This window comes from Mytilinidion resinicola (assembly GCF_010093595.1).
Source record: "Mytilinidion resinicola strain CBS 304.34 unplaced genomic scaffold BDZ99scaffold_4, whole genome shotgun sequence".
Lineage (NCBI taxonomy): Eukaryota > Fungi > Ascomycota > Dothideomycetes > Mytilinidiales > Mytilinidiaceae > Mytilinidion > Mytilinidion resinicola.
Genome location: NW_022985440.1, coordinates 642,391 through 667,394, shown reverse-complemented (window position 1 = coordinate 667,394; position 25,004 = coordinate 642,391). Strand labels below are relative to the sequence as shown.

At 52.9% G+C, this 25,004-nt stretch overlaps 11 protein-coding genes across 11 annotated transcripts; 6 read left to right on the top strand and 5 right to left on the bottom strand.

Annotated features, from left to right (window-relative positions):
• Nucleotides 1-43: 43 nt before the first annotated feature.
• BDZ99DRAFT_473039 (uncharacterized protein) lies at nt 44-799 on the bottom strand (the record flags this gene model as incomplete). The annotated part of the gene is made up of 2 exons (XM_033721810.1): nt 44-652; nt 716-799. The coding sequence occupies 2 exons, from the start codon at nt 797-799 to the stop codon at nt 44-46; spliced, it is 693 nt and encodes a 230-aa protein (XP_033580855.1).
• Nucleotides 800-1,046: 247 nt separating this feature from the next.
• Nucleotides 1,047-3,699, top strand: BDZ99DRAFT_226997 (mitochondrial intermediate peptidase). Its single transcript, XM_033713481.1, has one exon. It carries the CDS (start codon nt 1,081-1,083, stop codon nt 3,454-3,456), a length of 2,376 nt encoding a protein of 791 aa, XP_033580854.1. The 5' UTR covers nt 1,047-1,080; the 3' UTR covers nt 3,457-3,699.
• A 1,434-nt stretch (nt 3,700-5,133) lies between these two features.
• Nucleotides 5,134-6,320, top strand: BDZ99DRAFT_567606 (uncharacterized protein; the record flags this gene model as incomplete). The annotated part of the gene is made up of 4 exons (XM_033727704.1): nt 5,134-5,725; nt 5,787-5,867; nt 5,944-6,035; nt 6,086-6,320. 4 exons carry the CDS (start codon nt 5,134-5,136, stop codon nt 6,140-6,142), a joined length of 822 nt encoding a protein of 273 aa, XP_033580853.1. The 3' UTR covers nt 6,143-6,320.
• Nucleotides 6,321-8,202: 1,882 nt separating this feature from the next.
• Nucleotides 8,203-9,889, bottom strand: BDZ99DRAFT_459636 (uncharacterized protein). Its single transcript, XM_033719205.1, has 4 exons — nt 9,613-9,889; nt 9,553-9,559; nt 9,253-9,496; nt 8,203-9,174 (listed from the first exon to the last, which is right to left on the bottom strand). The coding sequence occupies exons 1-4, from the start codon at nt 9,640-9,642 to the stop codon at nt 8,379-8,381; spliced, it is 1,077 nt and encodes a 358-aa protein (XP_033580852.1). The 5' UTR covers nt 9,643-9,889; the 3' UTR covers nt 8,203-8,378.
• Nucleotides 9,890-11,421: 1,532 nt separating this feature from the next.
• On the top strand, nt 11,422-12,421 carry BDZ99DRAFT_459634 (fucose-specific lectin). The gene has a single exon (XM_033719204.1). It carries the CDS (start codon nt 11,564-11,566, stop codon nt 12,344-12,346), a length of 783 nt encoding a protein of 260 aa, XP_033580851.1. The 5' UTR covers nt 11,422-11,563; the 3' UTR covers nt 12,347-12,421.
• BDZ99DRAFT_567603 (uncharacterized protein) lies at nt 12,372-13,294 on the bottom strand (the record flags this gene model as incomplete). Its single annotated transcript, XM_033727703.1, has 2 exons — nt 12,372-13,084; nt 13,141-13,294. The coding sequence occupies 2 exons, from the start codon at nt 13,292-13,294 to the stop codon at nt 12,498-12,500; spliced, it is 741 nt and encodes a 246-aa protein (XP_033580850.1). The 3' UTR covers nt 12,372-12,497.
• A 1,106-nt stretch (nt 13,295-14,400) lies between these two features.
• BDZ99DRAFT_410036 (uncharacterized protein) lies at nt 14,401-16,417 on the top strand. The gene is made up of 3 exons (XM_033716567.1): nt 14,401-15,250; nt 15,296-15,413; nt 15,461-16,417. The coding sequence occupies exons 1-3, from the start codon at nt 14,697-14,699 to the stop codon at nt 16,307-16,309; spliced, it is 1,521 nt and encodes a 506-aa protein (XP_033580849.1). The 5' UTR covers nt 14,401-14,696; the 3' UTR covers nt 16,310-16,417.
• A 538-nt stretch (nt 16,418-16,955) lies between these two features.
• Nucleotides 16,956-18,669, top strand: BDZ99DRAFT_366314 (uncharacterized protein; the record flags this gene model as incomplete). Its single annotated transcript, XM_033714750.1, has 5 exons — nt 16,956-17,249; nt 17,305-17,774; nt 17,826-17,943; nt 17,996-18,174; nt 18,234-18,669. Coding segments are annotated over 5 exons (1,497 nt in total), but the record flags the coding sequence as incomplete, so codon positions are not given.
• Nucleotides 18,670-19,348: 679 nt separating this feature from the next.
• Nucleotides 19,349-20,634, bottom strand: BDZ99DRAFT_485973 (uncharacterized protein; the record flags this gene model as incomplete). Its single annotated transcript, XM_033722747.1, has 4 exons — nt 19,349-19,406; nt 19,474-20,116; nt 20,192-20,347; nt 20,469-20,634. The coding sequence occupies 4 exons, from the start codon at nt 20,632-20,634 to the stop codon at nt 19,349-19,351; spliced, it is 1,023 nt and encodes a 340-aa protein (XP_033580847.1).
• A 66-nt stretch (nt 20,635-20,700) lies between these two features.
• Nucleotides 20,701-22,551, top strand: BDZ99DRAFT_380202 (uncharacterized protein; the record flags this gene model as incomplete). The annotated part of the gene is made up of 5 exons (XM_033715177.1): nt 20,701-20,776; nt 20,826-20,873; nt 20,929-21,110; nt 21,163-21,431; nt 21,486-22,551. 5 exons carry the CDS (start codon nt 20,701-20,703, stop codon nt 22,549-22,551), a joined length of 1,641 nt encoding a protein of 546 aa, XP_033580846.1.
• A 263-nt stretch (nt 22,552-22,814) lies between these two features.
• On the bottom strand, nt 22,815-24,801 carry BDZ99DRAFT_436449 (uncharacterized protein; the record flags this gene model as incomplete). The annotated part of the gene is made up of 5 exons (XM_033717536.1): nt 22,815-23,217; nt 23,284-23,377; nt 23,445-23,647; nt 23,715-24,248; nt 24,297-24,801. 5 exons carry the CDS (start codon nt 24,799-24,801, stop codon nt 23,078-23,080), a joined length of 1,476 nt encoding a protein of 491 aa, XP_033580845.1. The 3' UTR covers nt 22,815-23,077.
• Between the last annotated feature and the right edge of the window lie 203 nt (nt 24,802-25,004).

Genomic DNA, 25,004 nt, shown 5'->3' with positions numbered 1-25,004 from the left:
TTTTACACGCTACAAAGTGGTCCCAGAATTTGGCCGTACATGCTTATTTACCCTTCTTAACCCAGTCCTCCATCTTCTCCCTCGCTTCTGACACCGTATCCTGCACCCTATAGAACGACATCTGGGTATGCGCCTTGCCCGTGTCAATGAACTTCTCTATCCGCGCCCTGGTCTTGAGATGGGCATCCGCAACCGCGGGGAACCGCTTCTCGTATCTCCACACTAATTCGCCGACATTGCCCATTGTGATAGGAATAACGGCTTGCGCGACACCTAACCCAACGAAGACTGGGACAGTTCCGCGGAGTAGGATGTTGCGATTGCGTGTCACAATGGAGCCCGCCATGGAAGCGACGAGTACGTAGATGGCACCGGGGAGAAGCTTTTCGCTGGACTCTTTTGGCGGAGCGAGACCGCGTATGGTGCTGGTGAAGGAGTGTTCGAGGTCCAGGGTCTTCGTGAGCGCATTGTTCACGGCGTCCTCCGCCTTCGTTGCTTGGCCGTAGAAAGCTAATCGAGCGTGCTTGATCTGCCCAGCAAGCCGGTCGGTAGGTGTCGGTCGGTAGTCCTGGCTGGGTGTAGAAGGGTCCGATGGTGTCGGCGTAGGATCGTGTGACAGAGGGGTGTCATCGTAGATAGGCTTCCGGGCAAGCTGGGGACGGCTGTGAGCTACGCAATCCATGTATAAAGGCCATGTTTTTGGCTCTTAACGTACTCTTGTGTCGTCCGAGAGCGGCTCTTCGGCATGAGCGTTGCGGGTAGAAGATAGCATCAGACCGGCGGAGACGGCAGCGGCCATAGCAGGGACAGCAGTGCGCTAGGAACAGTCAGCAGATGAGCATATGAATCTAGAGTGGCACTTACCTGCCGTAGCAGCGGTCTGAAAGCCATTGCGGACGTGTGGGCCAGGCAATTGGAGTGGAGAGGTGGTGGTGAGAGAGCCGTGAAGTTCAAACAACTCGGGGACGGTTCCGTTCCGGCACGAGCTCTCGGTCCAGGGCTTTATTTTCTACCTGTACTACCAACTGACGGCCTCCCTCCGCCTCCCCACCACAACACGCTCTCTCCGCGCGCTCCGACATGCTCAAGCGCACGCCCTCGCCATGGACGTGCTCACGCTGCTTGAGCCTGCAGCGCCAGCGCCGCTTCAACTCGACCATCGCGACTGCTGCACATGATCTAGTGCAATCCTCGCCTCTCCCGGCCGCCCGTCTTCGAGGACTTGGGACCCCCGGCGCAGACCACGACGACCGCACCCTCCGCCAGATATTCGACTCGCAGGCCTTCTGGAAGGACTATTCGAAGCCGGTGTTCAAGCCGTCACGCAAATCCGCCGGTCTCGTCAACAATCATTACTTGACCAGACCGGAAGGCTTCAAACACTTCACCGAGAATACCCTGTCAAAATGCGAGAGGATAGTGGAGAAAGTGGTCGCGGTGAATACGTTGGGGGACTACAAACAACTGCCTAGGATTCTGGATAGGCTCAGTGATCTACTATGCCGGGTTATCGACCTCGCCGACTTTGTTCGCGCGACCCATCCAGACCGGTACATGCAGGCGGCGGCGTCGCAGGCATATGTGACCATGTTCCATTACATGAACAGGCTGAACACCACTCCTCAGCTGAACGAGCAGCTGAAGAAGGCCGAGGCAATCCCTGAAGTCTACCAGTCCTGGACAGAACCAGAGAAGCTTGTGGCCCAGATCCTGATCCGGGACTTCTCTAAATCTGCCATTGATCTCCCTACAGCGTCTAGGGATCGTTTCGTACAGCTCTCGAATGAGATTTCGGAGGTTGGAATCGATTTTACTGAAAAGGGCGCCCCGGAGACGCCCTATCTCAGCTTCGAAAGCAGCAAGATGAAAGGCCTAGAACCCAGCGTGGCTAGAGCCTTGTCAAAATGGGGCCAGATCAAGATTGCTACCGCGGATACGCCTGCCCAAATGGCTCTTAGATTCGTGGAAGACCCAGATGTTAGGAGAGAGATATACATGGCGTCAAGAACGGCAGATAAGCCAAGCATTCGACGTCTAGAGAAGCTTCTCAAGTGCCGTGCAGAGATAGCAAACCTCTCTGGATTCGAAAGCTACGGGCACATGACTCTCGGCGAGGACAAGATGGCAAAGTCGCCCGAAGCCGTAAATCAGTTCTTGAATGCTCTCGTAAAAGGCAACCACCGCAAGGTTCAGGATGAGCTCCAGGAGTTGATAGAGCTCAAGAAGTCAGACGCCCGTAGTGGAAATTTTCCCGGGACTATAAACGCTTGGGACAAACTCTACTATACCCATCAAATGGTATCCAATATGCACACTAAGTTGCGCACTCCGGATTTCTTCTCTGCATACTTTTCCTTGGGAACAGTGATGCAGGGTCTCTCCCGCCTATACAATCGACTGTATGGTATTCGACTGGTTCCCAAGGAGCCTGCCCCTGGCGAGACGTGGAACAACGATGTGCGGCGTCTCGATGTCATCTCCGACACCGATGGACATATTGCAGTCCTGTATTGTGACCTTTTCTCACGGCCAGGCAAGACTCCTAATCCAGCCCACTTCACGCTACGATGCTCTCGAGAACTCTCCAACGCGGAAATAGTTGAGGCCTCTGAAACGACACATCCATTCGCGTCTCCCGTTGAAGCTGCTACAGATGGAATGTCCTATACCCATAACGCTACCACAAACACTTACTTCCAGCTCCCTACAATCGCTTTGATTTGCGATTTTCCCCGTCCGCCCCCCTCTGCAACTACCTCTGCGCCCACTCTCCTCACTTTCAACGATGTCCGTACCCTCTTCCACGAAATGGGCCACGGTTTACATTCCTTCCTAGGTCGGACCTCCTTCCAAAATGTTGCTGGCACTCGCTGCGCCACTGACTTCGCAGAGTTGCCATCGGTGCTAAACGAGCACTTTGCATCTGACCCTGCAGTTCTCGCTCTCTTTGCTCGCCACTGGGACACAGATGCTCCCTTGCCGCTGTCGGCGCTCGAACAGCGCATTGCCATCGACCAGCGTACGCAGCCATCAGAAACGGAGTCACAAATCCTACTTGCGATGCTGGACCAAGCATATCACTCGTCCTTGCCCCTCGCGCCGGATTTCAACTCCACCAAGACCTACCACGACATTTACAATGCGCATGCATCTGTCCCTGAACCACAAGGTACGGCGTGGCAAGGTTTCTTTGGCCATCTCTACGGGTACGGCGCTACGTACTATAGCTATCTCTTCGACCGAGCGATTGCGGCCAAGATGTGGAGTGAGGTGTTCCAGCAGACTTCGGATGGAAGTGTGTCCAGAGAGAATGGCGAGAGATATAAGGAGGAGGTCCTGAAATGGGGAGGTGGAAGAGATGGATGGAAGTGTGTTGCTGGCGTGCTGAGAGATGAGCGGCTAGCTGAAGGTGGTGAGGAGGCGATGAAGGAGGTTGGGAGGTGGGGTGTTATGTGAGGTTTGTCAATATAGAATCTCGAAATAGTCTCGGGGATCTACTAGGATAAACTGGGGTTTTTGGAGCTGGAATTCCTGGGTTGGTCTCGAGATGTTGGATACATCTCGCCTGCATTGTAGGAATATTTTGGGTTAGAAGTTTGATCAAATACCTCTTAAGCGCTGGCTGGAGCCGTCGAATACATAGGACCAAGTAATTCTTGATTCTCTTGCCTCAGTCACTTTCACTCTTCCTCTACTAGCACCTAAGTCATCTATCTCCGTCATCCATCACCATAGCAATTCATTCTGCCACCGCGTCTCGATCATGTGCGTCGTCTCATCTCTTGAGCAGTGCAAAAATCAAGGCTGTTTTTTCAATACCGCAAGACGATCGGAATATGGCGTCGATATTCACTCGGTTGTTTTGTTCGACAAGCTCAATCTATTGGAGCACCTCTGACCAAATGGCCGTTGGTTTGCTAGTAAAGTCACCTGCTAGACCGCGATGATGGAGATGCTCACGTTGCAAGGACCGAATGTCTTCGATAAACAGTGTCATACCATCAGCCTTGTCACCATCGTATGTCACTGCTTGGGGTACCTGAAAAGGCCTGAACACTTTCAAGTGCACGTAAATTTGGACGCTCTGGAATCAAGACTGCCTTTTGACCAACCGACTACTTAGAAGCTGGGCCACTTCTGACGGTGGTATCTAGCATGCAAAGGGGACATCCAAGCAGCACGATATCCGCGTGTCTAAGCTTATGACCGAATAACGCATCACCTGGTCCGCCTACCGATTGCTATGTGGACCAACAAGCGTTCTTCTCTCGTCATGAGGGTAGATGTACTTCTTAAGGAGTTACCACAAATTGGGGAATGTTGTGGTGAAGGTAGTATATAAAGTCGACGCTTTTCAGCATTATCACACCCATCGACACCTTTCAAGCTGGCTTCTACTTCCTTTCATAGCACGCTGTCCAGGCCAATCTTGTCCGTTGGCGGATAATCAAGCTTTAGGAATAGAGAATTCAATATCCATGAGGGACTCCGTGAACAAGGGTATGTTGTTAATCGACAGTGTGCGGCTGTGTTCAAGAATTTTCATGGACATCAAGCTGCCATCTTTACCCCTTTTCATCTGGTCTCAGGGCAGATAATGTTGATGTCTTGTACCTCCACTTCTCTTTTGCACTGCCTCTCCCTCTTTCAATACATACCGCCTACCGTAGCGTACACAAGCTTGTGCTGTGATCACATAAGGAAGAGCTCGCGTAGCTTCGGCAAGAAGCCACGTGCTCGACTGACCCAATTCACCCCAATCCACACCAACGGCTCTGTCCGCCCCACCCCTCCCGTTTCTTACCGGCGCTAGCGAGTGAATCCCGACAATCTGTTCTAGAAAGTCTCGTCGTCCTACCAGCACCTTCGTTCCTTTCCTCATCCTACAACAACCAGCAAAGTCGACACTGCATAGCTTCCTTTCAGCCTGCCCAATAGACACCATTTGCTACCAGCACTTAGACCTTTCCAATCATCTAGAGTAACTGCCCTTCAACCTCTCTACCTACCTTCCCTCAACGAGCCGCTCGCTGCGTTGCCCACGGCTTTGCGAGTTTGTTTAGTTTCAGAGCACCTCAACGTCCAGCGCAACATCCATTCACACCATATCTCCTGCCTCCATCCGTACTGAAAATGGCTTCTAGCAACAAGAAAATGAGCGGAACAATCGAGCAAAGCGCCACCGGCCCGCGCCAGACAGTCACCCACCTGTGGGTCAGCAACGTTGACGGTCCCGTGCTTGTTCGGGACGCCGTGCCCTTCTTCTTTCGGGGCCATTACCTGTATGACGCCCAGGGACGCCCAGTGGAACCGGTGACTTTCCGCAATCCGAACAACCTCACGTTCCGTCTGGCACGCAACGCGCAGAACATTCCCCCCTTCAACAGACAGAACGGTCCAAACAATGCTGGTCCCGCCAATGCCCCTCCAGCCAACGCTTTTGCGCCTACAAACACAACATTCGACCAGGCCGTGCTGCTCAACCGACCCGCTTCGAACCCTTCCACCGCTCCAACGCCCAGTTTGACCTACAGCGACTCCACCATCTCCACCCAGCCTCGCCGTGGCGCACCCCCCTCGCAGGGCTCGGCTGTGGCCTCGGACGTGGCCGCTGTGGAGAACAATCTCCCAATGAGCCCAACTCTAGCGACCGCTTTCGGCGGAGATGAGACTCTTTTCGACGACACGCCGGCCATGCAGGCCGAGGATGGAGACTTCGTGGTCGGTAAGTACACTTCCTCCCCTATTACGCCGATAGGTTGATTGTTGGTACTAATTCTGCACAGACTGGCCCCAGATATACGACCAAGAGAACCAGATCTCGCAGGCTGACCTGAACGCCGAGCTTGCTCTTCGTACCCGCGGTGGTAGGGGCGGAGGCATTCGTGGTGGACGCGGAGGGGCACGTGGAGGGGGATATGGAGGTGCTGGTCGCGGAGGGAGAGGAGGACGCGGAGGCCTGGGTGGAGGCGCTAATCGTGGAGGCCGAAGGGGACGCGGAGGCCAGGGCCTTGCGCAGTAAGAAGCAAGAGAAGGTAAATCAGCTTACTTACTCTATCCTTTTGACATGCTAATGATAATGTAGGGAGTCCCACCTGCCCTCCGGGGAAACTCGGGGAACATAGGCGGGAGCGTTGGCTGATTTGCGGTGTGTTTTTGCTTGTGATTTCTTGCGGTCCGATTTGAGCGTGGAGTTAGAAGGATTTTGCCTGAGGGCCTACAATTGGAGCGTCGAATAGAGTGGCTGCATTCTCTCGTGACCTCTTAGAGGACCTCGAGACCTTTTAGATTCTTCAGAACTATACCCGGCTGGATCAGCTCTACGAATTGAACTTCACTTAACTATACCTTCTAAATCGCTTCTGCTATATAATCATTTTGTATCAGTTCAAAAACAACCGCACAACGTAATGATGAGAATCAGATCGGATCCTTCAAACTTGGCTTTGACTCTTTGTATGACTGCTCGGGGTCTCCCGGGCTAATCAAAATATATTTCTCCTGAACCCCTAAATCAGTCTCTGCAAGTCAGACGCCTTTCTATAACTTGATTCTAATAAGTATATTTGATCAGAATCTGGAAAGTCCTTCAACGAGTACTCCAAGGTCGTCTTATGAGAGCCCTGTTTCGCGGCGCGATACCAGCTGTACTTTCTCCCACTGTTCATTTCAAAACTCCATCGCAACACCAGCCATGCGAGGTGTGATTCGGAGGCCTCGAATAACCAGACTGGGACCTATCAAAACTGTTTCTAGGGCCCCCGCATGGTGTCTCCTGAAACAACAATCTCGATGCTACCATGAGAGGTCAGATTGGCAGGTTCAAATAGACCACTGGAAGGCCCGATGGACTTCTTGGAGGACTCCTGGACTGCTAGAAATTTCGAGGGTCTACGGAACCCGAATAATATCCTGAATTGAAGGGCCTTTCCCGAGAATAGATTTTTGAAGCCACTTATACCTGGAATCTTGAATTCTCTTTCTTCTACCTCAGTTTCGTAGAACAGCTACCTCCGGTGCCTCATGGGAGGCCAGATCGTGCGCTACAAAAAACTCGTTTGCCTTATGCCATGACTGCTCAGAGCATCTTCAACTATTACACGCCATGGAAGATATGTCTGGCCGGATCATACGTCATGATCCAGCACGCTTTTACATACCTCGATTTTGTCACCTTATATTGCAGGTGCTGCCTGAAACTACCCTTCGGAGTATAGCCAGCATTGTAAAACAAGAAACCCCCGACTTCCATGGAGTGTATTTGGACTATAACTGCCCAGGTTGTGATATTAAAATCGTCACGGCCTAGCAACCATGAGCGGAAAGACTGAAAGCTTAAAACTGCCCTAGCTGCTACCTTATGGCTGCTTGGGGTATTGTCAAAACGAACTCCTCAGCATCACATAGCTGGCTGGATCTGCCTTCAGCAAAATTACTGAGCTAGAAAAGCCATGTTCCGAAATCGATTGGGCGTGGGTTCGAGTATGGTCTCTCGATTTGTGTTTTCAAAAGGCCTCCTCCGACGTGGAGAGAAGGCAGAATCGGGACTCTCAACGCCGCAGTTATAACAGTTACATGGCTGCTCGGAGGTCTTCTGGGCTGCTCGAACTCTTCAAACGGAGCAAGACGATTTGTGATGAGCAGAGAGTCCGCCACCTTTAACAGGTGAGTGACGGAATCGCCATGGGTCCTTGGAGACCTCCTGGACTGCTGCGGTCTTGTGAAACCGCGTGTCCAAGTATCGTGATATGCATTTACGCTCGAAATCGTGATGTGGATTGAAGAGGCCTGATAACTGGATCATACTATAGTGGCGGTCCGGTGTTGTATCAGTGCGGAAATCTGGAGGGTGTGGCAGGGCTCATCTTACCTCTGTGTTCTAGGAAACAGTCCCGAAGTCTAACTTTGCTGGCTGAAAAGCACTATACTATATGTGGGACGGAGGTTGCGATATCAAGGTGAGGCTTCGGGTTTCTCGGTGGCGGCGTTAGGAGCATCTCGAGCTGCTATGAAGGTTGGAGATCTGGGAGATATGTAGGGTTAGATTTACCTCAAATATCTGACTAGCCCTGAATTTGACTTGGTTCACCTCAATACAGTAGTGCTCCCTAGATCTGCAGTCGAGACTGCTAACTCAAAACTCAGTCTTACAAGGCGGAGGTTCTACGATGAGAGGTTTCCGAAACGGCTGATCAAAACGAGAGTTTCCGGCTTCTCAGGCATCTAATTTTGCACATAATATCTTATTGAAGACAAAAGCTCTTGAATTGCGCCATATACATGAAATCGCCGTGCCCAGCAATAATACAGACCAAGAATATTGCCATCCAATCCAAGCGCTCAAACATTACGATTTTCCATTGCTAATGAAGCTTGAGCTATGAGCTCGAAGCAGCCTCGGTCACTGTCCCGCTCTCGCTCGTGTCCTTTTTCTCCTCCTGCGTCTTCTTCGCTGCCGCCATCTGCCACGCCGGGATGGCTGCCCTTCCATTCGCTAACCTGCCATACGGCGACCCCGTTCGCTCGGGTGTAGAAGCTGGTGCAGTGGCTGGTGTGGGAAGCGTAGCGGTACCGCTTGTCGGAGCCTCCGGAGCCGCGGGCGTAGGGGCAGGCGCTAGTGTCGAAGTACCGTTCACAGCTGGCGGAGATGCAACCGAGCTACCTAGCACGTTACCGCCGGCCACGCTGGGTGGTCTAGCAGCACCAGCACCCATACGGTTCCCTACAAGAGTCTTGAGGCTCTTCAGCTCGGTTCCTAAGTCCTTGAGCCTGCCATCGGTAGTCTCGCGGTGTGCGTCGAGCGCCTTCGGGATAAGGTCCCGCAATCCCCTGACATCGTCTTCAATCCGCCGGTTGTCATCTCCTTGCCTCTTGCTAGCCTCCTTCAGACCCCCTAGTACCTGTTCCATTTCTTCCAGTGCGCTATCCAGCCGCTTTGAACGAGCCTCCTCAGATGCTTTTAGCGCGGTGGTGTCGGTGTTCAGCTGGTCGAGGAGGGCAAAGGCGCGGTTGAAGGACTCATCTATCGACGCTTTGTCTTGTGCGAGTTGGGGAGGGGTCGGAGGCTTGATGATGGGTAGGATGTAGCGTTTCGCGGTGAAGTAGAGGCCGTATCCTACGCCACCCATGACGGTCGCCATGATGAAATAGTCGCGCCAATCACGCTTTGGTGGTCTATTTTATCTTGTCAGTGCCTTCCCTACCAATTCCAAGTCTCCATGTAACGATGGCTCAGTAACGCGTATATCGTACTCTGGTGGCGGCGCTTGTGGCCAGAATCCGCCCTGATATCCATAGCCCGCGGGTTGCTGCGGAGGTTGCCTATACCCATAATTCGACGGCGCAGAAGAGGGCGGAGGAGTTGCGGCGCCATAGTTGGGATCTTCCGCAGCACGTGCTAGGGAGACATCTATTTCTTCCTGGGTGAGGTTCTTCGACTGGAGGAAAGCTATGCGCTTCTCGAGCGGAGCATTGGCGACGGATGAATCTTGAAGGACTGTAGCGGCGCGTCAGGAGTGCTATTCTAGCAGCATATGGGTATGCGACACTTACAGGTGATCTGGATAACGGTTAGCTCTTTGCATATCGTTCGCGGGGATGATGGAGACTCACTGCCGACGAGACGAGGTCCTCGCGGACCATGTTGACTACCAGCGGCGCAGAATCGCGTACATACAGAGTTTGTACTTTGTATGAGCTCGAACAGGCGTGGTACTTGTCAATATGAAGTCGGGTGGTTGGGAAGACGTAGTGATGGGAGAGCTGGACCGCAAGCCTCGGCTTTGGTGAAGGATTATGAACTAACCGTCTTGGGTTTGAGTTGTCACGTGAAGGGCAGACGTCGTCTTAGAGCCGCATCGACAACATCTTACAGAAGCTCGTGAGAAACGTCGAAAAGCAACAGCATCTCCAAGACAACTTAGGCTAAAGCTCAGGAAGTATGCGCCAGACCGGTTATTGCGGTTCGATAGCGTTAGCGTGTCAGTCATGTTTATCGATTTCTTATTTTCTCGCTACGCGTTTCGTTTCTCCTCCAATCCACTGGGCTCTCTGTTTTGCTTATCACAGGTAGGATAAAATGGTCGTAGTGGTATGCTTGGCGCATGCGGAGGGCGTACTGTTTCCATTGTGATTTGACAGCCTTGCATATCGGCTCCCAACCCTCAGAGCTCTTTTTGGCCTTGTCTGAACACGCCATTGGCAAGGCTGAACTTTCAAAACGAAGACCGAGTTGAACTAACGGTTTCTCAAATTTCTCAATGTTTCTATTTTATTCAAGATATAGCCAGTTGAGAGTTCTATAATTGAGCGATGACTTTCTTCCTCATGCTTTCCTGTTTTACACGCTTTTCGGTCCAGTGAGGCTCTTTTTGGTGAAACCTCTACACAGATCCTTGGCCATTCCCCTAAAATCCCCGAATTATTAGAGCCAAGAGTCGTATGCATTGTAGTCACGAGGGTCCAGCCGGACATGGGGTCAGGCTCTGCTCGTCCGCTCTGCAGTAGCGCCATGATATTAGAATCCAGGCGGAATATCCGAGCCCTCGTCGCGGCGGCCGCCATGGCGCTCTCCAGCCTCCCCGCACCGATATCCTTCCAGAAAATACTCTGCTAATGCTGTTCTACAGCTTGACATCGCGACTTTTTTTGGCTATTACTTTCTACCTAGATATGGCGGGCCGCCGTTCACATGAGGACCCTGAGGTCGCTCCATACCAGGGTCCAGAGATAGTACCACAAGGCTACCATCAGCAAAGCTACGCACAGTTTGGTCAGCTTCCTCAAGGACAGCAGTATTCACAGTACGGATTAGAATCACCTCCACAGCCGTAGTACGCGTAACTATAGTACGCGCAACCACACTACTTGGCTCCACCATACCCGGGCTCGCCGCAACCGGAAAAGAGCGACACCCAATATGTGGATGTTGCGCCAAATGATAGGAATGTAGAGAAGAAATCAAACCGGAAGTGGTGGATCATAGGAGTGATTGCGTTCCTTGTCATTGCAGCTGTAGTAGGCGGAACCGCTGGTGGTGTGCTGTCGAAGAAGAACAATGAAAATAAGAACATGTAAGTTGGCGACCTTTGCGAGCTGAGCAGACTAACGTATGAGCAGTGCTCCGTCTGCAATCGCAGCATCTCATACCTCAACAGCAACATCATCCTCTGCTTCTACAGAAGCGCCACCCTCTGTCTCTAAAGCAGAAGCTTCCTCGTCCTCTACAGCAGAAGATTCCTCATTTTCTACAGCAACTGCAATTCCCACCACAGGAAGCGCAACCATCACAAATGCACCCGTCGCGCCCACTCCTACGGCGTCTTCTAGAAGCGTGTGCCACGGCACCCTCTGCAAGAGAACGCTCTCATCCACATCCTGGGAACCAGGAATGGGTATCGTCTTCGGAATCGGCGAGAACAACGGACTTTACTTCAAAAGTGTTAACGAGACCTTTTCCGATGAGTCATGGTTTTCGCTTGGCGGCGTCTTCATCTTCCCACCCGTAGCCGTGTCAAGGACAGAGTATATAATAGACGTGCTTGGCGTTGGGACGGACGGGGCAATGTACGAAAAACACTACGACCGTTTTAGTGGCGGCTGGAGCAGCGATTGGGTGTCCCTTGGCGGAGTCTTTACAAGCCCACCAGCCATAGTCTCGTGGGGTCCGAACAGGCTGGATGTCTTCGCTATCGGGAGCGATGGGGCTATGTGGCGCAAAGCATGGGGCGGTAACAATCCAACCGGGTGGGATGTCGAGGATTGGTATTCTTTGGGGGGAAAGTTTTCCACACCGCCTGCTGTTGCGGCGCGGATGCCTCGCCGGTTGGATGTTGTGGCGCTGGGGACTGACAATCAGTTGTATCACATATCGTGGCAGGAAAATTGGTCGAACTGGGAACCACTGGGGGGCCCATTTCGTGGCACACCGACAATTGTGTCTTGGGGGAAAGACAGGCTGGATATCTTTGTTCTGGGGACTGATTACGTGGTCTGGCACAAGGCCTGGACGGGCAATGCTTGGTCCGATTGGGAGTCGCCGGGGGGAGACATGAAGTGGGAAAGCGAGCCAGTCGCAGTGGTATCAGACCTGAATCGAATTGAATTGGTGGCACTCAACCAGACCGACGATCAGATGTATCACAAAACGCTGGTAGCATCTGAGTGGGGCGAATGGGGGGGAATTTTCAACGGTGTACTTACGGCAGTTTCGCTAGAGTCGAAGGGCTTGGACATTTTTGGGATTGGCACGGACAATGCCATGTGGCATCACACTTGGAGTGATGGACAGTGGGCAACGACTTACACCTGGGACCAATTGGGTGGCGTATTTGCGTTGACTGTGTGAAAGATGCGGAAACCTTATTTGAGATATTATATTCACATGTGTATGTACCGTAATTAATAGTTTAGTGTAATTCTACCAGAAGCTACCTCGACAACACTCAAAGAACCGGGAACCTGCACACCTCAAACACCACTCTCTTCACCTCTTTGGACTACTGCGAGTCTGCAGGCTTCGGCTTTTCTTCGTTCCCAGCCTTAGCCTTCCCTTTTCCCTCAGAAGCAACCTCTGCTTTCCCCTTCCCCTTCTTCTCACGCACCGCCGTTACCTCCTGAAGCACCTCTTTCATATCCCCAGCCGCCACATTCAAATCTTCAAGAGCCTCCTTGATATCCTTCATCGCTCCCTCCACACCCTCAACCGTCTCCCTCAAATTCTGAATCCCCGCATTCGGAACTCTACCCGCTACCTTGCCTTTCTCCGGCTTGGCAGGACCAGCCCAACCCTTGCTACCACCGAACTTCATCGCAAACTCCCTCTCCAAACACAGCAGCAGTGCCTCCATCGCCTCCGATCGCCTCAACCACCGCGCGATCCTGGGTGTGCCTTGCGCCCGCGCAAGTACCTCAATCTCATAGTCATCGTCACCCCTCGCGCCACTTGGGGATGGAGCAGTTCTGCGCTGGTTAAGGAGGCGTGCAGTGGACACGTGGGCCAAGCCGTCGGGATGAAAGCGGTGTGTGATAACGACGGTGTAGGCGTAGCCAGCGGCGGGAGGGCCGTAGAAGTTTGTTGCTGTTTCTGTAGGAAGGCGTTAGATTGTGGTTTTGGGTAGGGGATGGGGACAATGTCCTTACCTTGAATACGCCACTCTAGGAGTTCGCAGAGTTGGGCATCTTGGAGGAGGTTGAGAGTGGTTGGGGGAGTTGGAGGCATGAATACGATTTTGGGATATCCGGGGGGGATGTTCTTGGGGGCGGGAGTGGTTGGTTTCTTGGGGTTGTTGGACATGGGTGGTTTTGGTTGTTGGTATCAAAGGTTTTGGTTGTTGGTGTCTAAATTTTGATTGTTGATGTCGAAGTTTTGGCTGGGCTATGGAACTCAGCATTGGTGTATAAATAGGAAGAATGGAGATAGTTTTTAGTGAAGGGTGACAGCCTGGCGGTAGTCGACGTGTTTGTGTACATAGAGACTGGCGATGAGGCACTGACGTAGCCTCGAGAGCGTCGATAGCTTCGAAGGTGTACGTCTATCGTGGAAGAATAAGCACCTACTTTGAGGCTCCTGAAGCGTTGGCAAGAGAGCGCAAAGCAGACTCACTTCCTAATCCTAAATCAGGCCTACTGAGGAAAATCTTTAGACGGTGTGAAAGGTCATGTAGGTCTCCTGGCCTCAATTCAATGTTCTGGCTAAGATGACAGTCCACAGTGCCGTGCCGAAAGTCTACGGACATCCATTTGTCACTGTCAGGGGCACCCCAATGAGGCTTTAGAACTTCGAAGACGATGTAAAATTGATGCAGCAGAAATTAGCTTACCATTGGACTAATCTGTGGTGGCCCGGAGGGCTATCGCTTGTCAAATCTATCGCTTCGTAATCTGTAATATTCTACCATAAGACCCCAAGCATTGCTAGGCACGTGTACGCAAGCTGAATTCACAAGAAGAGAGAGATTATTGTACTGCGATATAGTCAAAGTATAGATACAAGGAAAAGCCTGCATGCAATGAAAAGCACGATAGCATGTTTTATTTCTCCGCCACTAGGAAAGCATAACTCGTGGATTAAGTGAGGGTGATGCTAGCACATTGTCCATTCAGCACAACATAGGGTGAAAATCCTGGAGGTGAGTCTCCTTTGAGCAGTGACAATCCTGTGAAGGACTTCGAGCGGCAGTGAAATAGTGTCAGCAAGATTATGTCCCCTTCGAACTATAGATCACACCGTATGAAGTTTGAGGCGGTGATGAGAGGGGAGGTAGTGATGATGGCTTGGCATGTACTCAAAAGCTCCCAGGGTTCTCCACCTTTCTCGATGCACGGACGAATCGAAGAAAGAGGGTCAGCGGCGTCGAATGCGGGCCGATGCATCCATCAGCATATCCCGCAACACCACATCCTGAGCTTCCGGCGACCAGCGGTAGAAAAGCTCTGCTGCATCATCTCATATCCTCTTCTCCTCTTCTCAGACCCCTTCACATTGTCACGCTGGACCTCCATTACTAGCGTTTCGTTAGCCCGGCTCGCTGCGGAACTTCGTCCCACCTCGAAACACGACTCGCACACGTTGCTTAACGCTGGTACACTAGCTGGAAGTTTGGATGAACAATGAACCAGTAGCTGAAGAGCTTCAACCACCATAGGAATACCACACAACCCATCTCACGGCCATCCGTAGGGCGGACACCGCAACCATGGGCCTCATCGACACGCGAGACCTGCGCCAGTTTCCCTCGGGAGACAACTCGAGCGACACGGTCATCAACGGAGTGCATTTCAATCTCACAGCGCTTAATCTTTACAACTACACCTACTACTCCAACGACACCATCTCCAACGCCTCGAAATGTTACCTCATCTTCGAAAAATACCAGCCTCATATGTTCGCGAACGGAAGCTGGGTCAATGGAACAAATTGCTACAACCCATACTACGGAATCAAGGCTCGGGGGGCTACAAGTATAGGTTTTGCAACTCTATTCGCCGCCAGCATTGTATTCTCGCTCGTAAACTTGCGCAAACACGGGCGGCTGTTCATCCGGGAAGACAAGAGGTTTAGGGCAATCGGAAGGCGATGGCAGTGGTACTGGATGTGCTTTGTGGCGGCTTGCGGCATGATCAGTTGTATAACTGGGGTGGACGTCGACCGAGATTATCTGCAGAACATCCCAATTGTCCTACAGAGCTTCTTCTTCTGCCTTGCACTACCGGGAACGCTGGCTATGGTCTGGGAGCAAACGAGGCATTGGTAGGCACGCCTCTCAAAAAACTAGGTTCTAGCTGATGATATTAGGGGCTCGTGGCAAGAGAGGCAACTCTATGACAGAGATCCTTTCTCGCTGCCGCAGGATGACAAGCGTGCCAAAACCGAATTCTGGATGCCTTTGGTCTTCTACCTGTTCGCTTGGCTGGTGAGTTAGTCAAAGGCAACGTCATTGCGCAAAACTAACTTATCCAGAACTTCTTCATGATCATCCCGCGGTCTTGGACACCGCTAGAGAAACAAAATTCGAAAGATCAGCAAGAAAACATCGCCGAGCCCGCAGGAACAGATGTTCGCGAGAAAGTCGGTGGAATACTAGCAGCTCTCGCGTTCCTCGTGATATGCTTCTCCCTCCATCACTCCCTTCGTCATTACAAACCTCGGGCTACTGGAATCTGGAACAAGATCAACTCCTTCTGTCGTGACTGCCCGACAAAGATATTTCTCAGCATTATCGTATTAGCTATTCGCGTAGCGTATGCGATAGCATCGGCTTGGGAGTGGGATATCAGTATCTTTAAGTATGATGTTAATGTTGGCTGGCCTTTCGGACTTGGCTGGGGCTCGACCCTTCTGATTATAATAATCATGGAGGTTGCTGGAATGGTGGAGGAGAACGAAGACAAGGTCATCCTCCAGCAACGAAGAGATAGAGGTCGCATCGTCGATCAGGAACTTGGCCTCGTCAAGAAACCAAACTGGTGGAGCAAATCGCATGCAGACAGCCGTCTCACCGACGAGGAGCGGATGAAAGCTCTAACGACAGAAGTTGGGGGTGGCAGGCCCACTGCAAGGAACATCTCCGCCAACGTCGAGCTCACCAACATGAACTTACGGAATCGGTCTCGGGACAGGCCAGCGGTTGATCCTTTCAGGGACCACAGTCCACAGGACTCAACGAGCGGCAATAGGCTCACTATAGCACGGACAGAGAGCGACAATGCTAGCACTATGACCGGAGTGTCGAATACTACGAGGGCATCAGACCGGACGCTGGGAGAGAATGCACAGCCGCAAGTCATAAGAAGTATGCTGGATATTTAAGGATGGGGCAGACGGTCAAGCGATTTGATATCCTCCTGGGAACTCTGTGTTGCTTGGATTGATTCGTTGTATATCTTTGTTTAATGTAGCGTTCCCTAATGATGTAGCAAGTAGGTAGTCTATCGTTGACGGTAATGCGACATGTTTTACGACTCGTACACTCGCCATGACGATGTGAGGTCTCACTATAAGCCAATTGAAGCCCAACGAGGAATATCACGACTACTTTTAGCAACAGTCATGCACAATTCCCCACAGTTGACGAAGGGATTTTGACGGGGAGTACTCCCGTTCTCCGTGAGCGGTCCAATCAGCGGCGGCTGCAAATGCAAGATGATCACGGAGCGGTGGCTTGCACCTCTGGCGAGCGGCGGAGTCCATCTCATGCCATTATCCCTCAACATCCACACTCAACGACCGGACTCACCACATTGTCTGACTCCTTACATAGCTTCGTGGCCTCGCTCTCCCCACTGCGCTTCCTTCCTCGCCCACAGCAGCACAGCTCTCCGCATCCTCCGCACACCCGATCCAGCTCACGACCCCTCATGTGGTGATGGCCGACCACCCAGCCTCAGAAGAGCCGCCGGCGAAGAGGCAGGAGAAGAGCCACCCAGTCCTGCAGCCCACCGCGAACAATGGACCCCGATCGCCACCGCTCGAGAAGCCGACGAGCCTGCGGACCTCCCAGAGCCCACACATGGGCCACCGCCAGAGCTTCGCGGAGAACCTGCGGGGCAATCCGTCCTCGCCGCGAGCTCGCAGACAGCCGTCTTTCTCTCAGAATGCTCTGCAAGACCTTTTGAACAACCCGCCAACCAAGGCTGCAGCTCCAGAGTTTGTGGGGAGGGACTGGAGGTCTATCCAGGTGGGCGAGGTTGTGGATCACAAGCAGGTGCGCTTCGTGCAGTACGACACCAGCGTAGAAGAGACGACCAATGTACGCGAACCTGGGGATCAGTTCCTGATACTTCATATACTCATTGCATTCATAGGCACTTATCACCGCTGGTCCCCCTAATGTGGTCCTCATCCGCGACTCTCCTGAGTCACACACCGCCGTCGGAACTTTCGACTACAATGATCTGAATGCCTACCTCCTACTCGTCGTAGGGCTCGCGAAACCCAGCGAGGAAGATGCAGAGTCTGTGGACAAAGTTCTGACAAAAGCAAGAGAAGGGAAGCCCATCGCTCTCCGAGAGGTCAAAGATCTAGGGAAGAAAGAGCCGTTGATTGTACTACCGCATACCGCCGACCTCAAGAAATCAATGGAGCTCTTTGGTAGCGGGATCCATCGGATCCTGGTCGTGAAAGAGGGCACAACGGAAGTCATTGGCATTTTGTCACAGCTCAGATTGGTCAATTTCTTCTGGGAGAACAGGAAAAGCTTCCCAGCTATTGATCAGCTGTACCCGATGTACATCAAGGACTTGAACTTAGGCTCGCACACGGTGTTCGCAATCAAGTAGGCTGACCCTTTTACTGTTAGAACGCTGTATCGCTGACATAATTTCAGCGGAGACAAGCCTCTCACGGACGCCCTGGAACTCATGAACAACGAGGGCATCACCTCTCTTCCAGTTCTCGACGCCCAGAATAATGTCATTGGCAACATATCTCATGTGGATGTCAGAGTAAGCTACTTCTAACCCTCACATGAATTATCGAAGTACTAACTGTATGTAGCTTCTCACGAAATCAACCTCAATCCACCTCCTCAGCTCCTCTTGTATCCACTTCATCTCCGTCATCCTCTCCGAGCGCGGCATGAACGACGGCAAAGACTCGTTCCCAGTCTTCCACATAAACACAATGTCGACGCTAGCTCACACAGTCGCCAAGCTCGTTGCAACGCGCTCACACCGGTATGCTCCCTAAATGCACCTTTTCCAAACCAAGATAACATCACTAACATGTACCGCAGCATGTGGATTGTCGATCAACCCTCTCCGGCCTCCTCAGGCCCCCCAACTCCTGCCGCTACCCCGGCCGTCCTCGTTCCCCCATCTCCCATCACGCCCCTTCCATCCGCCGCAAGCAGCTACCAACCCTTCCCTTCGCCAACCTACCCACCCGCTCAACCTGCCCCCGCCATCTCTGCCTCTGCTATTACAGGCGCCAGCATGTCCGGTCGTCTGTGCGGCGTCGTCAGCTTAACGGATGTCCTGAACCTGTTCGCAAAGGCCAGCGGATTGAAGCCGCACGACCCCGACGAGACGCGAAGAGCACGCCGGCGCAGCTCGAGTAGCAGCATGCGGAAGAGCATAGATAGCTCACGGAGCGGAAGCGTGGATGTCATAGGGAGGCGGGGGAGCGCGAGCGGGGGGGTCTCTGGACCTGGGATTATCAGGGGGAGGGGATTGTGAGGTCGGGAAACACAGGCTTCGCAATTGCTCCATTGAGATTGTGGGATGCCGATGGCGTGGAGTCTATTGTAGGAATGACCGGATGGCGTTAAGGAGGTTTTTCCTGCTTTGCTTATTTGATGTTGAAAGGCACTAGGCTTTGATGAGGGATGAGCAGATACAATGAGTTGAGTCACGGACTCAAGAGATTTGGGTTTTCCGTCAACTTTGAGAATAGTTGAGAATAGCTACACAATGCTGCAAAAGCTGGAATGGAGGGTTGCTTCTATCTACGTTCTAGTCTGTGAAGTGATAGGGGTATACATAGCGGAACGCTTTGTCTACGATTGTTACAGAGACTGACTGTGACTACAAGGCATGTCTTTTCAAAAATGCCGTGGCCTAGAGAAGGGGAGCCGGTTGAAGCTTCCAGCTTTCGTCTCATCTGAAGGCCTCGGACTGGTCAGAGAGGCCGCTGTAGTCCCGAGTGTTTTAGCCATGCTTCGACTTGTACAACGGGGCTCGACGTTTACTGTCATAGATGGTCTAGCGGCGCCCCTGATGCAGCAGGTACTCTACCGCCGCATCTCATCCCATCCACGCGGCTCTGGGCCCGAAGATGCTCCCTCAGGATATTGTTTTTTCCCTCATGTCATAATCGCACTCCTACCCCTTCAATCCGGCGCATACCGCCTCACGGCCTGCCGCTCCCGCCACGCCGCCCTCTCCTCTCGCCGCGGCGATCTGCTCCTCTCCACCGACATCCCTCTCTTCCCCCTTTGCCGCACCCCTCCAACCGCGACGCCATTATCGTCAAACCGCTCCGGCAGCCGCTCCGCATACTGCACATTGCGATCCCAGTCCTCGAGCCGCGTGTACGGGCTGCGCAGCCACGCGCCGAGCTCGTGCAGGAACAGCCGCGCGTGCGGCCGGCCCAGGAACTCGGCGAGCATGTCTTCGGCCTGCCCGGAGGGGGCTTTGAGGTCGATGGCCTTGAGGATCGCGAGGATGTAGGAGAGGAGGAACTCGGCGTTGGAGGCGCGGCGGGCGCTGGGCGTGGTGCTGGTGCTGCTGCTAGAGGTGCTTGCGGGTGGCTCGTGAGGCTCTGGGGCCGGGTTTAGGTATGGGAAGACGCGCAGCTCGCGGCGGATCCAAGTGCGGGCGCGGGACTGGAGGTCCGGGGAACTGGATATGAGGGCGGGCGTGAGGTTTTGGTAGCGCGAGATGCGGTTGCTGCCGACGTGGAGGGAGTAGAGAGAGTGTTTGTAGACGTGGCGGCGTTTTAGGAGGGCCGTGTCGGGGTTTGGAGGGGTGTATTGGCGCCTGCGGAACGGTCTGGTAGGATGTGATCGGCTTTGAGGATTATGTGGGAGAGGAGTAGCGGCGCCATGGGGATTAGGGGTCCGAGTGGACTGGATGGTGTATGTTTTGTAGTCGGTAGGAGAATAGAATTCATACTGGACTTCGGTGACATCGGTGTTGCCTTTAAGCAATTAGGGGGACTCGGAAAGTAACAAAATGGAAATGATACACCTACAAAGCGGACATGCTGACCGTTCTTGCAACCAGCTGACAAGGCAAATGAAGTCGAAGCTGTAGTGGTTACAAGGAACCGTAATGGCTCTCTCCGATATGGCGGAGAGGCAAATGACACAGGTCTCTGAATTATCTTCTGTTCGCGAAGCAGCGGGAACTGGCACTGGTAGCTGTGGTTCCTTGGTTATCAACTTCGCAGTGTCCTCCATGTGCTGGTGGTGGGGGAGCAGGAGGCGGAGGTGATGCGGCGAAAAGCGAAAAGATACATGGGAGCGCACGGGCTTCAAGAGTCGCGAACTGAACGTCAACCTCGTCTGCCACTTCTGTCTGGTCTTCAGCTGCGACTCCCCCCGATGTGACGACTACAGCCAGTTCTCTGTAGTACTTTGTCGCGCTCTGGAGCTCTTGGATGCTTGCTAGACTCGCAAGACATCTGCCGGCCATTACTCATCCTCGAATAACTTTCGTTCACTAAGAATGCTCGCAGCATCCCATGGCGCGCCAAACGGCATGAGCAATGGAAAAAGCGTCACCCACACCGTCACTGCACTGAAGCGGTGGTCATGTGATGACAAGGACTTACCAAGTTCGTGTTCTGGATGAGTGTTCTAATACAGCCTGCTAACTGCCGACAGATGTATCACAGATCAAGGCTGTTCACGTCTATGACTTCGACAATACGCGTACGTTCCTTCCAACCTCTGACGCAAGCATCAAATGCTGACGCTATGTATATAGTCTTTGCAAGCCCATTGCCCAACAAGTCACTCTGGAACGGTCCTACGATTGGACAGCTAGGATCCCCAGATATCTTCGTGAACGGAGGATGGTGGCATGACGCCTCGATACTGGCTGCAACTGGCCAAGGCGCCGACAAGGAGGAAGCAAGAGCATGGGAAGGCTGGTGGAATGAACAGATTGTGCGTCGATGAACGGAAGCTCGAAATGGAGAATGTGACTAACTGCTGGAAGGTCAATTTGGTCGAACTCACCATGCAGCAGAAAGACGCGCTGTCCGTATTACTCACTGGTAGATCCGAGAGCGGCTTTAGCGAACTCATCAAGCGCATGGTTCGAAGTAAGAGACTGAATTTCGATATGGTTTGCCTGAAGCCAGCTGTAGGTCCAGCTAACCAGAGGTTCTCGAGCACCATGCATTTCAAGCAGGAACTGCTGAGTGATATCGTGTACACCTACAAGGATGCGGACGAGATTCGAATATACGAAGACCGGCCGAAGCAGTAAGGATCCTCCCACAACAGCTTCCTTGCACTCCTTGCTAATTTCCTCTACAGTACCAAAGGATTCCGCGATTTCTTCTTCGGCTTCAACAAGGCCCTACGTTCAGGAGATGGCCCTATCCCGCGTAAACCCATAACAGCAGAAGTTATCCAAGTCCCCGAGAACGCTACAAGCCTCGACCCCGTCACCGAAGTCGCCGAAGTCCAAAAGATGATCAACTCTCACAACCTCATCATCCGCGCAGGCAACGGTCCTCATGGCGCCCACCCCCTCATGATCAAGCGCACAGTCTTCTACACTGGCTACATGATCCCGCCCGCCATGACCGACAAACTCACCACTCTCGTCAACCTTCCCCCCAACATGCCCGAAGGCGAAGTTCGCTTCCTTGCCAACAGCATCCTCATCACCCCCAAACCCTGCCCCCACAGCATCCTCGACAAAGTCGGCGGCATCGGCAACAAGGTCTTCTGGCGCGTTTCCGGCATCTCCGTCTTCGAAAACCGCCTCTGGGCCGCGCGTGTCGAGCCCGTTCCCTCTACTCAAAGGTACTACTCCGAGAATCCTACGCCCACCGTCGTGCTTGCCCTCCGCCGCGGCGCGAAGCCCGCCGATGCGGTCAGGATCCAGAACTGGCAGCCCGTCTCGGACGACAAGGCGTTCGAGTTTGAAAGCGTCGTCGGCGAGAAGGTGCTGCTGCGTGTTGAGGCAGAGATGCGCGACGAGAGCGAGTGGGAGAGCTACTTCCCGAGCAAGGGCAAGCGGCTACATCCGCGTGAGGAGGAGGAAGGGCAGGGCCGCGAGCGCGAGTGGCAGCCGAGGGAGCGGAATGATCGGCGGGAGCAGGGAGACAGGAGGCAGGGTGGTGTCTCGGCGAACTACCGCGGTGGGAATCAGAGCCGTGGACGTGGTCCACAGAGGGGTGGGCCGGGCTATGGCGGCAGAGGTGGGGGTGGAGGCGGAAGAGGAGGGGGATACGGAAGGGGTGGCGGTGGAGGTGGAGGCGGCGCTAGGAGCCGTGGGAGGAACGGACCGTCGCAGTACAAGAGCTTGGACGATGTTACGGATAAGAACTTCGGACATGCGAGCTACGACGATAGCCCTTACAATGCGTATTGAGCAAAAGGAGGCTCGGAATCTGGCCTGGTCTAGGAGACCTGTGGAAGGAATGGTAGGCGCTTGGGGTGTTATTGTGTTCCTAATCGGGTTTGCTGTTTACACTGTAGGGGATCTGGGGTATTTTCGGGTTCTTATATCTTGTTGTGTCTTCACGACCATCGGGATCAGTGTAGCTTATATTGCGGGTTAAGTGGTCGGAGAATGGCTTCTCAGAAGTCAGAAAACCAGGCATGACGTTACTGTTACTTCGAAGGTCTTCAATTGGGGTTCTCAAAAGCTTGGAGGTCTGTGATTTCCAAGAGCGCGGAATTAAACATTCCATTCGCATCGGCTATCTACCATGATGCCCGGAAGTATTTCCTCACGCCAAATTAGCAATTACCTGCAGCCCTGCTCCCATATATCCAGCAGCAGAGCTATCCTCCCAATGGTATCGTATATCCCCCAGCTAATGCATTGCCTAAAGCCACGGACAACTCCTGTAGCTAAAAACGAAAGTACAAATAGGAAAAAGGAAAAGAGTATACTACATGACAATGCACTTGGCCTTATAAGCCTCGCCGTATTGGTCGACACCAGCCAGGAACTCATTCTCTTTCTGCTTCCGCGTGACTTCGTCGGGGAACCACTTTTCGAGGAACTTCTTCATTTCGTCGTCGAGATCGGCTAAGAGTTATTAGTGTTGAACTGTGGGGAGAGTGGAATGAGGTTTGGTCTAGGCTCGAAACATACCGTCATGTAACGCCAGGATGCCTTCTTTTCGGCACAGGGGGCACCTGCTCTGCTTATTTCGTTGCATGACGATCATGCATCTGATGCAGAAGACCTGGATGTCGCGGCGGTGGTCAGCACAAGGAGGTAATCCGGGAGTTGGTACTGTAGATAAGCCTTACGTGATCGCATTCTAATCGGACAGGCCGCCAATGGATATCGCTGCAGATGGCGCAGGAGTAGTCGCTGAGTCGGGGCACGGTTTCGACTACGTCTTTGTTGACTTGGTAGCAGACTGCCTTTGCGACAGCGTCCGTGAAAACTGGTATGTGGACCTTGTTTGGAAAGGTGGCTTTCACGCCGAGGGCCGTGCGTTTGTCGAATTCTGTGAGATTTTAGTTGAGCGCTCAAGAAAAGAAAGCAGGAGGTTAAGCCAGACTGGTGTTACTCACTCTTTAAGATCTTGTACATCGCAGTGTTGTTGATTTCTTGGAACTTGAGGGTCTGGAGTAAGTCCTGGTTGAGCTCCAAGAACATATTGACGCTTGCTTCACTGTCTTCGCTTTTGAAATTGGTAAGCTTCTCTTTATTGAGCATGTTGGTGAACTGCAGCAGTTGCTTCTCGGCTTCGGTCACGGTGTGTGCCACTACTCGCATGCTCGGTTTGGTCTCAAAGAACACGTTGCAATCGGTGTAGTAGTTGAGAATCCGTCTCCATCGTACGACGTCCCTGATATCGCGCTTCTTGCCCGGGTTGGCTTCGATGATCTTGTTGATCTTCTGGCTAATCTGGATTATGACGGTATGAAGCCTCTTCTCTTCCACGGACTGCAACTCCGCGATTCCAGAGAGCTGAGTAGTGAGCATGGAGAAGAACTCCGAGTCAGAGGTCAGTGGGACTTCAATCATCCGCAGTTCTCTTGGAGACGTGGTCGTCCCGCTAGACGAGTTTGAGGAGCTTCGCTGAGGGTCTTCATCGGATGCCTCTACTTGATCCTGGGTCGGGTTTGCTCCATCAGAGGCCGTCCCAGAACCGCTGGCAGCAGCTTCATCAAGCTCGGTGACTTCAGTTACGCGGACGTTGGTGATACCATTCTCCAAGGCAAGTTGGTGCAGTTTAGACCTGGTCTCGGGCGATAGGTTGGCACTCAGAGGTTCTCCCGTGGCCACATCGACAGTGAAGAGCAGCTTTGGATGGAAGGTATTTTCGGGTGCCTTTTCATCACTGTTAGCAGCATCCCGTAGATCTTGCTCCGCTCTTGCCTCAGGAGTGAGGATGTATTCAAACGGCTTCTCGATTTGTTCTTCCCTAGCGAGGGCTTCTGTTTGGCTGGCGAGCTCCGACTCGGCGCGGGTGTTGTGATCCTCGACCTCCTGGAGGAGCTGCCTTAAGGTCTCGGGCGTAAGGCCGAAACTGGAGAGCTCTTTTTCAAGCCTGTGGAGGCACTTTTTGAGCTGCTGGTATCCTATAGCCTGATCGATCCAGGCGGGCGGAAACTCTTCCTGGAGGACTTGTTTGAGTTGGTGGCCGAATTTCATGTTGGAACGGCGCACGTGGAGCAATATGGACTGATGACTGGACCGTCGCCACGCAGCAGGGATATGGATTGATATTTGGTACGAACGAGTGCGGTGAATGGTACTGAAAGGTTGACAATAGCTGGTGTGTAGCTAGAAGCCATGGCAAACCAGCGAGCGAGAAGTACCTAGCTAGGAGATGCTAGAGCGCGGCAACTTAGCAG